The following is a 14,461-nucleotide window of genomic DNA, read 5'->3' on the forward strand; positions in this document are numbered from 1 at the left end:
GTCATTTGGAAAATATTGCTTCACTGAGTTATGTAGGTCTTATAATAAATGCTGATACATTTATTAGATAATATTTTTTTAAAAACCCATTAGTGACCTAATCAGAAAAGTTTTTAACTCTTCGGAGGCTATCCAAGAGTTTTTCTTCCAGACAACTGTGCTTTGTGCATACTTCCCATTTTATCACAGAATATTAAAAAGACATGTACTCAAAAGACATGATTTAATATAATTAATCATTCTTACTGCTTCATCCAGGACATTCTCAAGTGAAACTTCTCCACTCAACCCCTCTTTTTTTGTTTGTTTTTAACTGCAAATATGTGGCATAGATTACAATGGTGACTAGTACCATTTTGTACCACTGCTATGATTTGTGCTAAGATGCCAATGGTCTTATCCATCAGTACTTTACACCATCACAATAGAAGTCAGCACAATGAGAAAGGCAGATAATATTTTAGTATCATTATGAAAATAGTTTTCCCTTGTAGACTCCCCCAAAAGTCTCAGGGGCCCATGAATCACGTTTTGAGACCTATTATTGATTGATGTTTGTCATTCAAGGCTTCAAAGAGAAATTGAGACACATTCTTAAATGTTTTAGGATTTTTTTAAGAAGTGGATGGGAAAAGGAGAAGGGAGAAAGGCGTGAACATAAGGTTTTGAAAAGTGGAATAAACATGCCATGTGAAAGAGAAACTGCATAGACTTGTAGGATCAAAGAGTATGTCTTAGGAGGATAGTGGATAGAGAGGGTGTTGAGTGCCAGGGGAAGCTGATTGAACTTGACCAGTGAACAGTGAGAATGTATTCTAGTGGAGAAAGACATTCTGAAAATAGCACTGAGTAATTCTAGTTTTTGGTATTTGTGGGATAGATTGTAAGATGGAAGGCAAAAGCTTGGGTTAGAAGGTTAGCATACAGCTCTTAGTTGTGTGAATGACTGGTGTAATTTCATTAGTCCAGGAAATAAATAGGAGCCCAAATTAGGCTGTCACGATAGAGTAGATATGATGGAATAAAGATTTTTGAGGGAAGAAAAAGTGAAATTGGTAATAAGAAATTAGAGGTAGAGAAAAAAAGACAAGTTTAAGATATTTTCTACATTGGACTTAGAAGAATGAAAAAAGATGAGGATTAGGAAGAGTAGGCGGAAAGCTGATGAGTTTGCTTTGGAGATGCTGCGTTAGAGGACAAACAGAGCATCTGAGTGGAAATGTAGTAAGAGGTAGAGAGGGATTTTGAAATGATCAGATAGAGGTTACATCTGAAGCCATGAGAAAAGATGGTGTTTAAAAGGTAAAGTTGAATGTCTAGAATTGGGAAATAAGAGAAGGAAGAGTAGATACAATAAAGGAAAAGTTTAGAAGTAGAATGGGAGCCAGAATAATATTGGGATGGAGGACAACTTTTCTAAAATTAAGTTTTTGAACTCCTAAATTTCCAGAGTTAATATTTATTTATTAAATACAGTGTTCACATGCCTGAAAGAATTACATTTGCAACCAAGATAAAACCCAGGGGTCAGCTCACGACCCAGTCTCCATGTAGAGTCCCAGCAACAGTACAACATGTAAATCCTTATTGGAGTTTTTCCAAGGATGTCGACAAAGGTCCAGTTTGTTACAGCAACACTTCTTAAAAGTCTCTTCATTCCTCTTGAACTCACAGTATCTCCTGGACCCTGTAGCTTTCCCAAAGCTCACACTTCTGACTCTCAACTCCTAAAAGTCACCAAACCGGTACCATATAGGGGGATGGATCCTTTGCTCCCATCCTCTTTTTTTCTTTCTTTCTCTACCTGAAAGTAGCCCTCTCTCCTCTTTCCAAATGTGAATTATACCTGCTAATGCCTTGTTTTTACACTGCATGTGCTTAGTACTGCACTCTGCACAATTAACTCCCAGGGAACTTAATCAAAAGCTCCAAGTCCCTTTAGAAGAACAGGAGGAGGAAGAAGTGCTAAATGACCAAAGACAGAGTTTTCTCTATGGGGTTGGGGAGGATTACACACACATACAATCAAATATGCCTAAAACCCAACATGCATAAAACCAATACCCTACTCTTTGCCTAACCTCCCTTTCCTCCATGACCACCACCAGAGAAAGCTTCCAGTATGAATCATTGGGATCACCATTGACTTAGTCATCCAAGTCAGAAACCTGGAGTCTTCCTAGTCTGGAAGCAAGCCCGATCTATTTTATCTCCTAATATTCTTCCTAATCCTTCCCCGACTCATTCCACTCCACCTGCTGTCATTATAATTTTTGGTCCTCGGTGTCTTTTCTTCTTTACCCATCTAAGTAATAACTGTGGATGTTGGTGAAAGACAGTGTTTTCCCTCTCTCCTTCCATCCCACATGCATGTCTTCTTGCTTCCTCCTGCTCCACTCCCTCTCGGCATCAATACGTATATTCCCAAACTGTTAGCCTTTATTTGTTGGAATGAAGGGGTGTTCTCATTAGGTAAGAAGAGGTAGATTCCAATAAAATAAGTGGTCCTTCTGACATGAGAGAGAAAGATAAGGACAATTATATAAATATTATTTCAACTTGAATTAATATGTGAGTTCTTTCCTTTGAAAGAGACTGGCTTAAAGATCAGGCACCAGTCACATGGAAAAATTGGCCGAAGATAAATGCAGCGATTGTACAGTAAAGCCAAAGCACAAGTTCTTAAAGTCTAGATTTTTAGATAATCACCTTTCCAGACAACGAAAAATTTGAAGAATGCATAAAGTGCTGGGGAACAGGAAGTAGTCTAGGCTAAATATAATGTAGGACTTGTGGCATCGAAGAGAAAAGGCTAGAAATGTAGAGTTAAGGGAGACCAGTTGGGTTATTGCAGTCATCTAGGTAAGAGACACCGAGGACCAAAAATTATAATGGCAGAAGGTGGAATGGAATGAGTCCGGGAAGGATTAGGAAGAATCTTGGCAGATAAAATGGATCGGGCTTGGTTCCAGACTAGGAACAATCTAGGGTGACTCCAGGTTTCTGACTTGGATGACTAAGGCAATGGTGATCCCACTGATTCATATTTGGAGTTTTCTGTGGTGGTGGTCACGGAGGAAAGGGATGTTAGGCAAAGAGTAGGGTATTGTTTTTATGCATGTTGGGTTTTAGGCATATTTGAGAATTGGTGATTTGTCAGGTGAGGATGCTCAGCAATAAATCAGAAATATAGAACTACAAGTAGAACTTAAGAGAGGACTTGAAACCAGAGATTTCTGTCAGGGTGTTTGAGCCTTTGAGGAGGAAGAATTTTTCCTCTACCCATCTAGGTTCTTTGGTGGGTCTAATAATCAGTTTGACATAAGGCAGATTAACAGAAGAACAACAGATTTAATTACATATATGTGGGGGCCCACAGGACAATGAGACCCAAGGACAAGCTGGGCAATAGAGGCTTATAAGCCGTCTTGAGCTAAGGAGTGGGATAGGGGCCCGCAGAGGAGGGTGATTCACAGGACGATAAGAAGAGCAGATGTTTGGTAATTAGAAGTCTGTCCTGCCATACAGATAGATCATTCAGATAAAAAGTTATCTCTTGGTAATAGCTCTCTTTGTGGGCCAGGACACCTATCTAAATTCTTTCAGGTAATTCAGGGAGAGGTAGGAGTTTTTCTTGAGTCTGCTGGGTCTTAGTTGCTTTCAGCTCAAAATATTCTGCATGCCAAAGTGGCACATTTTGGGAAGCTTGTTCTGAACCCCTTTAAGCCCATGAGAATGTATAAAATGGCCTTGGTAGAGCATATGGAAGGAAGTGTGCCTGGGAAGCACAAATATTTAAGGGACAGGCAGAGGAAACGGAGACTGAAAAAGTGTATGTAGGGAATCAAGAGAAAATAGTATCATGGAAATCAGGAGAGGAGAAAGGAAGTATGATGGTTGGCAGTGTCTTATGCTATAGAAAGGTCACCTGGGATGAAGGCTGAGATGAATCCACTGTCTTGGTTATGGGGATGCCACTGGTGACCAATTTCTTTTGTAGGGGAATGCAATCATATTGTACTGGGTTGTGAAGTATAGCCAGAATGTTTGTGAATACACTGTTGACTTCTCTTTTTAAGAGTTTAACAGGGAAGAAAAACAGAAGGAGAGATTTTTTTGGATTAGAAAGAATCGGGCATGTTGGTAAGAGAGAAGAAAGAATCAATCTATGCATGGGGAACTGGATGGAGCAAGGGAAAGGGGATAATTGATGGCCTAAAGTCACAGAGCATGGGTACAGAAGCAATTGGCCTTGGAGAGGGCAAGAGAAACCTCTTCATCTGAATATAGAGAAAAAGGTGCTTGAAAAGAAGATTTGAGGCCTTGGGGTCAGAGTTTGAGGAATTCGTGGTTGATGGACTCAAATACCTTAGTAGTAGAAGAGGCCAGTTCCTCTGATGGGATTGAGAAGTAGAAGTGAATAAGGAAGGGAAGTGACTTGATTGGTGAGACAGAGGTTAGGGAGCAATTCTATGGAGAATGTGGAGTTAAGTGAAAGGAATGCCAAGCAAATTTGAGAATTCAGTTGAAATTCAGAGGTCTTTAAGTTACATTTGTGCTATTTATGTTAATATCAGTATTGGTGAGTAATAATAGCTATTGATTGAGCTCCTAGTACAGGAGAGTTCTTGTGTGTCAGAACAGCTTCATGGTATAAGGGAGGTGCTATCATTAGCCCCATTTTGTAGGGATCAAACTGAGACATAGTGGTCAATAACAGAGAGGTAAGACCACACAGCAGCTAAGTGGCAGAAGCAGGTTTGAACCTGGGCCTTCTGACTGCAGAATACTTTACCCACCTTCCCTCTATACTCTACCTAAGGAAAGCTGGCCTGATGAGAAGCTGGGGATAGGCAGGGTGAGTGTGATGGATGAAGGGGCAAGAGAACTGAGGGTGCCGATGTGTTTTCTGAAGGTAACTGAGTTCAGGTGGGTAGGAAAGGAAGTGAATCAAAGGCTGGTAGTGAGGGATTTGGGAGTGGAGGTCAAAAAAGAGATATAGATGGAATTGGGTAAAGAGAAATATGGGGTACTACGAGTTGTGCTTAGAAGGGGATTGGTTATTTGAGGTATAGCATTTCTGATTAAACCCAAGGCCACCATGTAGTCAAAGAAAGGAATGGCTGAGGATCAGAGGGGAAATCTTTGGAGGAGAGAAGTCTGGAGGATAGGAGATCTGGATAGAGCAAAGGATGTTGACTTTACTGCTTCAGTGACATTTTTCCTATTTGTGATATTATTTTATTAATTTGAGCATTGCTCTCTAAATAGTTTGTTTTTAACTGCGTTGAATAATTTAGCCCTTCTCTTTTCACCCTACATATACTTATAAATTGTAATACCCCTCTTATCCTACAAATTATTTCTGTTTGATATTTTAATATCTCAGTAAAATTTTTTAAGGTTTTTTTAACAGTTAATTTTTAGTTTCTGAAGTTGAGCAGTTTTAGTTGAGCAGTTTAGTTTTAGTTTAGCAGTTGAAGTTTTAGTTTCTGAAGTTGAGCTTAGTCATGACTAATTCTGTCAAATTGAATATTAAGATACATGGATACATTTTACTACATTTACAACTTAACCTCTAAAATATAATGAGGTAACATTAGGCAAGATAGTTTTTTTTAAGGAGGAAAAAGTAGAATACAGCAAATACTCACTAAATTTTTTAAAAATAAGCTTTTTACTTAAGAATAATTTTAGACTTCTAGAAAAGTTTCAAGGATGATTCAAAGGGTTCCCATATACCCCACACTCAGCTTCTCCTATTGTTAATATTTACATTTGTATGGTACATTTGTCATAATTAATGAACAAATATTGATACATTATTATTAACTAAAGGCCATAGTATTTTCAGATTTCCTTAGTTTTTACCTAATGTCCTTTTTCTGCCCCAGGATCCCATCTGGGATACTACACTGGATTTAGTTGTCATGTCTCAGATTCCTGGTTGTGATAGTTTCTCAGACTTTCGTTGTTTTTGATGACCTTGTCAGTTTTGAGGAGCCCTGGTCAGGTGTTTTGTAGAATATTTCTCAATTTGGGTTTGTCTGATGTTTTTCTCATGATTAGACTGTGGTTATGGGGTTTTTGGAGGAAGACCACAGAAGTAAAGTGCCATTCTCATCACGTTATATCAGGACTACATGCATAAACATAGATTATCACTGTTATTGTTTACCTTGTTCACCTGGCTGAGGTAAGGTTTGTAAGAGTTCTCAATTTTAAAGTTACTGTTTCCACCCCACCTGCCTTCTATACTGAACTCTTTGTAACGAAGTCCCCCCTTGAAGAGTGGGAAGTTATGCTTCACCTCTTTGAGGGTGCAATATCTACATAACTTATTTGCAATTATTCTGTACAGGATATTTACCTTTTCTCCCCTATTCATTCACTCATTCATTCATTTGTATTACCATGGCTTCATGGATATTTATTTTATACTTTGAATCCAATACTACATTACTTATTTTGTTCAAATTGTTACAACTTTTGCCATTGGGAGCTCTTTCAGTTGTCTTCTGTGTCCCTTTGACATAACTTCATCATCTTTTTTGGAGCACTTCTTTACTTTCTGACACTAAAAAAATACTCTAGATTTATATTGTGTATTCTCTGTCCCAGTGCTAGAATCAGCCCTTTCTCAAGGAGTCTTGTTTTCTTTTATTGAACAATGGTATTAGGAACCAAAATATGGGCCCTGGGTGTGCTCATTGCTACTGGAGCATCATTGTTTCTATGCCCTCCCAGCTGACAACTTGGAAATGTACTAACCTGTGTATACACACATATCTATAATTATTTCTATATATATCCATCTGTATATATGTATTAAACTAAGCATGAGTTTATACTGACGTTTCCAACTCTAGTCCAGTATCATATGGATCAGTCTAGTCTTTTGCACTCAATTATCTGTAACTTTCCACTCCCACAATGAGAAGTCTGGTCCCCAGTTCACAATCAGACAAACTTACTTATTTGTTAAATCCCAGTATACATGTATAATGGTTTCAGAATTGTTAACCTCTTCCCCCATGAGATAACAATTTTACCAGCTAGAGCAAAGTGCCTATGTACAGTTTCTTTTGTCTTTAGTCTTGCAGTCTTAATTCATTTTCAAAGTTACTTAGGTCACCTATTTTTACCCCACTCCCTCCAGTGAGGTTATGTCATGTATTTGGAATGCAATTAGATTCTTTTGTCACAGGCTACATTCTGCCTGGCATGCCCCAAACTCCTATTGATTTTTATTAAATTTGCATACACTCTTCATGTTGTTCTGTGGGTTTTGACAAATGCATAATGTCATATACCCCCCACTACAGTATCATACAAAATTGTTTCACTACCCTAAAATATTGCCTGTGTTTCACCTATTCTACCCTCTCCTGCTCTCCCTGAACCTCTGGCAACCGCTGATCTGTTTTTTTGTCTTTATAGTTTTGCTTTTTCCAGAATGTCATATAAATGGAATCATACAGTAGGTAGCATTTTTCAGATTGGCTTCTTTGATTTATCAATATGCATTTAAGATTCACCCATGGTGTTACATGAGTTGATAGTTTGTTCTTTTTTATCACTGAATAGTATTTTATTGTATGTACATACCACAATTTGCTTATCCATTCACATACTACATTGTGAATAACATTATGAAGCAACCTATAACATTTTGGTTGCTTCCAGTTTTGGGCAATTATGAATATGGCTGGTGTAAACACTTGCATGCAAGTTTTTGTGTGGACATATATATATATATATATATATATATTTTTTTTTTAATATAAATTTATCTATTTATTTATTTATTTATTTTTGGCTGTGTTGGGTCTTCGTTTCTGTGCGAGGGCTTTCCCTAGTTGCGGCGAGCGGGGGCAACTCTTCATCACGGTGCGCGGGCCTCTCACTGTCGCGGCCTCTCTTGTTGCGGAGCACAGGCTCCAGATGCACAGGCTCAGCAGTTGTGGCTCACGGGCCCAGTCGCTCCGCGGCATGTGGGATCCCCCCAGACCAGGGCTTGAACCCGCGTCCCCCGCACCGGCAGGCAGACTCCCAACCTCTGCGCCACCAGGGAAGCCCGACATATATTTTTAAATCAATTGAAAAAATACCTAGAAGTGTGATTTTGGATTGTGTGCTATGAATATGTTTAGCATTATAACTGCAATGCTGTCTTTTGAAGTGGCTTTACCATTTTGCATTCCCACCAACAATGAATGAGTGTTCCTATTGTTCCACATCTTTGCCAGCAATTGGTATTGTCAGATTTTCAGATTGTAGTCATTCTAATAGATATGTAGAAGTATGTCATTGTTGTAATTTACATTTTTCTAATGAAAAATGATTTTTAATATCTTTTTATATGCTTCTTTTCCTTTTGTTTATCTTCTCTGATGAGGTGTTTAAGATTTTTTGCCCATGTTTTAATTAGGTTGTTTCTTTATTGCTGAGCTTTAAGAGTTCTTTATATATTTTGGATATAAGTACTTTATCATATATGTATTCAGTAAACAATCTCTCCCAGTGTTTGGATGTCTTTTCATTTTCTTTTGACAGTGCCTTTCACAGAGCAAGTTTTTAATTTTAGCGAAGTCCAACTTATATTTTCTTCTATGGATCATGCTTTTGGTATTATATCTAAAATACTATCATCAAACCCAAGATCATGCAGATTTTTCCCTGTTTTTTTTCTAGAAGTTTTACAGTTTTGCATTTTACTTTTAAGTCTGTGCTCCATTTCAAGTTAATTTTTGTGTAAGATGTGAGGTCTCTGCCTAGGTTTATTTTTCTGCATATGGATGTCTAATTGTTCCAGCACTGTTTGTTAAAAAGAGTGTTTTTTTCTCCATTGAATTACCTTTACACCATTATCAAAAGTAAGTTGAGTATATTTGTGTGGGTCTGTCTATGGGCTCTCTGTTCTGTTCCATTGGTCTGTCTGTCTGTTCTTTTACCAATGCCGTGCTGTCTTGATTATTGTAGCTTTATAGTAGGTCTTGAAAGTGAATCTATCAACTTTATTCTTTTTCAGTATTATGTTGACCATTCTAGGTCCTTTGTCTTGCCATATAAATCTTAGGGGGGTGTTCTGAATTTTAAAAACGAAAAACTAGAAATTGTTAATCCTCAGAGATGCAGAATAAATGTGATGTTTCTTTAATTTTTTTCCCAGGTGGTTCTTTGAGGCTCTGAAGTATCCTAAGTTTTCCAAGGCTAATGTCATCAATGGAATACTCATGACTGTGGTGTTCTTCATAGTGCGGATTGCCTCAATACCTCCTTTTTATGGCTACATTTACTCTGTGTTAGGAACAGAAGCCTACCGGAGGCTTGGATTTTTAATTCAATGTTCCTGGATCTCTACTTGTGTTGTTTTGGATGTAATGAATGTCATGTGGATGATCAAAATTTCAAAGGGGTGCATCAAAGTCATCTCTCTCATAAGACAAGAGAAAGCCAAGAAGAGTCTTCAGAATGGAAAACTTGACTAAAAGTGGGCTATTGATAAGCATACTTCATTACTACCCACATTATATCTTCTGATAGGTTGAATTCTTGGCATGTTCTTGTGCTTCTTTATTAATTATACTTGTTATTCTCGATTTCAATGTCCTTTTTTTTCTAACCGTTAGAAAAGAGAAACTAAAATTTAGTTTTTATCTGAAGATTTATTTTCTGATATTCTTCTGCATTATAAGCATGGATAAAATCTTAAAGGTTTAAATAAAAATGTATAAATATGGTGGTGAATCTTCTTAGAAATCTGTTAACTGGCATTGGTATTTTTCTCTGTGAAAACATGACTATGCTAATTTGGTGCACTTGGTTTTATGTCACCGATTTTGCTGAAAGAATGGGAACTGCTTTTAAATCTGTAGATAGGTCTCCACATTTTGTTGTATTGCACTCATTTCTTACTATGGCTGTCAATACCTGTGTAGTGTTTAATTTCCAAATTGTTGAAATGTTCTTTTTCTTAGGCGATTAGAAGTGATGTCTTTTTCATTTAGATATGCTGTCATCTACTAATAATGAAGTATTTTGCTTATTTTGGGAACCTTTAATTAGTTAAGTTATGGAAAATATTTCTTGCATTTTCAGATTTTTCTGACATCACTTTATTATTTTTAATATTTTATCAAATTATAGCTTTTTTCTTTTGTAGTAAAGCTTAAGACCGATCTAATAGAGCTCCTTAAGAGATGAATTCTTCCTTCTAAACATGCATGTTCTAGATGACTATTTGGGCTAATAGGAGGAATCATTAAGAAAAAAGCTTTAACACTTCTCTCTCTATCTGCGTCCCTTGCACTTTTTCTATGAAAAATATATTATTTCTATTTGCAAAACCTCCCCTGAGTTCAGAACCCAACATCATTAGCACCAAAATCTTATGCAACATGTATTTATCATGCTCCTAAGGTAAGCCTCTTCTTGATGAGACCAAAACTACAAAAAAAAATCAGTATTCATATTTTACTCACAATTTACACCCATGCTTTTGCTTAACCAGCACTTTGAGTGCTTTGAATTTCTGTCTTTCCTAAAGGATAGGAAAATGATAGATAATTTAATCCAAGCATTCTGATTATCAATATTATTGCTTTATCTGGGGATAAATGACTGGTGACATTTTTTTCTGTTTGTGTGTGTGGGTATGTTTGTGTTTGCTTTGGTCCTTACAACCCAAATATAGAATTATATAGTTAGCTATTATTGCCTTTATTTATTTTTCTCAAGTACTTTAATGATCATTCTTACCTAAGGAAAAAAATTAATCAGCGTTAAATACTTGAATTTAGTTGAACCCAAACCAAAAGATCTAATTCATTCAGTTTCTCAGTTTGAAGGAGAATGTGTGACTCACTCTTATTGTCCATGTTATGATGATGAAGGGAGGCTAGCTGGATATTTCAGGACTTTTGATTTGATGTGATTTGATTGACTTGGCTGTCCAATGCAGATAGGGCCTGATACATTGTAGAACATTTGAAGAAAGTAATTGAGATCTCAGTCAGTAACTAAATGAAAAATTGAAGTTGATCAGCTTATACCAGGTACACTTATTTTTGAAAGACTTAATTAAAGTAATATAAAATATAGGTATTTGTTTTTAAATCTGCTAATATTACATTGATAATTTGTTACTAAATTTAGTGCCTTCTACACATAGGCACTTAAACATGTATTGGTTGTTTAGCAGGGGTAGGAAAGCACGTGGTTTTATCTTGTTCTTTTCTTGCTCTTTTGCAAGAAAAATGGCTTTTTAAAAGGAAAACATTTATATTAGAAAACTGTTTTGGAAATTCATTCCTTTAGGAAGAAACAAAACTTGAAATAAATATTTTTGACTTTGGATATTTCTGTAGCTTCTGAACACAGATTTTAAACCCACCATCAAAAGGAAGACAATATAAAGCTATATGTTAGTGAGTTTCCATATAGCACTTTCCATTTTTATAGTTATTTCATGCTTAAAACTTCATTTTTACTTTCACCAACAGCACCTTTCTGCAGTATAGCCCCCTCACTATGTAAGCATAATTAAAATATCAAGGTGTTGAACTAAAGTTTGTTATTCCCTTAGTCAGCAATTCTTATTTTATGCTGGCTGCATGATAGTTAATTTAATATCCAGATTCAATATCCGAAAGTAGATTCTATGCATTTCCTCATAAAACAGACATGAAATGAAAAAGACACTGCAAGCTGCCATGCTACTTGAAGTCAGATCTTTACAGGAGCTATACTTTGCTGTTCTGTGATTATATCCACCTACGTAAGAAACAAGTAGTTAAAGACAGAACATTTCATTTATTAAATGATGAATTTTTCATTTATTAAATGACAAACTTTTGCTAGACATTTTACGTATTAAATATTTTGACTACATGGATTAGTTTAAATGATTCTATTAGGCATTCTGATATTTAACAACTGTTAAAATATTTATAGAAAATGAAAGCAAATTGGTATAAATTTTTAAGCAACTCTATTTTTGTAGAAAAAGATTAGTGACAACCTGTAACTATAAAGATGTTCTCTGAACGTGTAGTACTCTAGAAAATAAAAATTCTTACAAAATTTTGAAAATGAATGAAAATAAACTAAATAACATGCAAGATCATAGACTCTGCATTAGATATTTTATTTGGGAGAATTTAGAAATTATGAGCTTGAGTTTATAGAATCTGCATTATTGTGCCTAAAATCTTTTTAATGAATATTATTTGCAGTTATTTAAAACAATATGGAGTTATATCTGAATGCAAAGAAATGAACTCCTGCTTAAATTGTCTTGATACATCATAGTAAGTTGAAATGTAATTTTTATTCCAACTGTTCGTTTTGGTATTTCATGGATTATTAGCCCTATGTTAAGAGAAATAATAATGTCTTCACCATTCCTAAGAGTGACTGATATACTGTGGATGACCCAGTACTGTTGTACAGGACTAGTTTTAGAAACTACCTAGTTTATAGGTGTTTGAATCAAATTCTTTTCTAAATTTTAATAACCTATTTGACTCAAATCAAAATTTTGCTGAAAGTATTAGTTTTTAAATTGTATGCTTTCTCTGAGGTGCATTGGGCATTTGGAGAATGGTTCTTCCCTTTACTGTTGGTTACACCAGTTGTTATCATGTATTTAGAAATATTCTTCTCATGGAGATATACAGGGGAAAAACGTGTTGTAATATTCATGTTTGTTCTGCTTCATTTTTAAGGAAAATAAACATGTTCCAAAAGACACTATTAAAATAAGTGTTTGAACAAATTTCAGTTTCTAGGTTACTCTTCACTCCAAATATGTAAATATACATTTGAATTGGCTTTAAGTGGTTTAATCTGTTGGATGAAATTGAAAAGTCCATGTCATTGTTGACATCATCAATTATACTCCATAGAAGACTATGTATTTATGTGTTTTGGATTCCATAAGAAGCAAACTGGTATAATTTTATCAGAAGTGTGGTACAGTATGTCTCAACAGGTACAAACCAGCACAGCAGCAAGACCCCTCCTGTGCTGAGAGGCCTGGGGCACACACACACCTTCCCAGCCTTAACCACAGCTGGTCAACAATAGACACACTAAACCTACTGAAAGTGAATTCTGACATGAAAAACATGTGTGATGTGTGAGAACAAGGAAAAGCCAGCAGGACCTGGGGTTGGAGGAGGAGACAGCATGACTGATTTGCCCTTAAAAGCCATGATGCTCCTCCTACAATCCAGAAGTTTTCTCTCTGAATCCTTTGAACCTTTCATCTCTTCCTCCTAATACCCTAAAGACTTCATCAGCACCTCCCTCCTTTATACTAACACCTTTCTATGTCAACTTTTGAGACCTCCCCATACCTGTAAGCTTCCCAGTCTATTGTGGCAAATTTAAAAGTTCACAAGTATGTTCTTTCATTGAAAAAAAACCCCAAAAGACATTGCAGTAAGTTTCAGTAGTGAACAGACAAACCATAATTTATTAAGAGGCTATAGGAAGCCACTTAACATTGAATAATACTTATTTACAACACCAAGCAAAGCTTATAATGTTATGGTTTTATTGAGAAACATCCGTAGTCTCTTTCTTAAACTGGCTTAGCAATAAGAGCTTTATAACATGTTTCAGCTGGGGATTCATTGCAAGCATGTAGATTATCTAAATGTTCTTCCTCAGACCCCATGACAGGCAGAGGAGGAATCGAGGTGGCCCTGTGTTATGAGGAGGGCGTGCTGGTCTGTGGCAGCGTTACTGAGTCCTGCCCTTTAATCAAGCAAACTTAGCTATGGTCCTGTTTCTTTTAAAAACAAGCTTACAGCCACTGGATTACTCAGAGTGTTTTCCAAAGTACAACACCCAAGGATTTGAGCCCTGTCCCTTTTTAGCCCAGACCTCTTAACTATCTCTGTTAGCTTTGATAAGGTCATACCTTTCTTTGGAAGATATTTTGGGTGGCAGTGAAGCTAAAGATTGGTTTGTTTGCATTGAAAATGTTTACACTGATTCCCTCTAAGCAGTAGACAGTTTTGAAATCAGGCCTGATATTTAAGACCAAAAAAATAAAAATAAAAAAATAAATTTCTAAATCTCAAAGATATAAATACCTCTGGCTGAAAACTCGTTAATTATTATCTGTATGTTTTTTCCTTTATATCTTTATGTAATTCTTTCTGTAATTAAGTGTGCATTAAGGTATTTGCTACTTCTTGGTTAATGAAGCATAAAAATATAATTAAATAAAATATGCTATATATTTTTCTGTTTCTTGCTTGGTTTGCTTCTAATATGATTATGTCTACTTTTTACTCAAGGAATTTTTGCATAGATAATATTCTTACTAACTTGTAACTAGGATGAGTTATGAGATTTTGGGGTAATTATTTGATTTTGTAATAATAACTTTTAGACATAGATTTAATTTGAAAAAGTTACTTGAAAACTGAAGTAAATGTGACAGCTA

General features: G+C 36.0%; 1 protein-coding gene across 8 annotated transcripts in view; it reads left to right on the forward strand.

Annotated features, from left to right (window-relative positions):
* TLCD4 (TLC domain containing 4) overlaps nucleotides 1–12,719 on the forward strand; it is a 90,015-nt gene extending 77,296 nt beyond the window's left edge. For all 8 annotated transcript variants that reach the window (XM_007169554.3, XM_057527021.1, XM_007169552.3 and 5 more), the window contains one exon: nucleotides 9,173–12,719. In XM_007169554.3, coding sequence (XP_007169616.2) covers nucleotides 9,173–9,491 — 319 coding nt within the window. In that variant the 3' untranslated portion in view covers nucleotides 9,492–12,719. The remainder of the gene's footprint in view (nucleotides 1–9,172) is intronic.
* Nucleotides 12,720–14,461: the final 1,742 nt, after the last annotated feature.

Source organism: Balaenoptera acutorostrata, chromosome 1 (assembly GCF_949987535.1).
Source record: "Balaenoptera acutorostrata chromosome 1, mBalAcu1.1, whole genome shotgun sequence".
NCBI classification, from domain to species: domain Eukaryota; kingdom Metazoa; phylum Chordata; class Mammalia; order Artiodactyla; family Balaenopteridae; genus Balaenoptera; species Balaenoptera acutorostrata.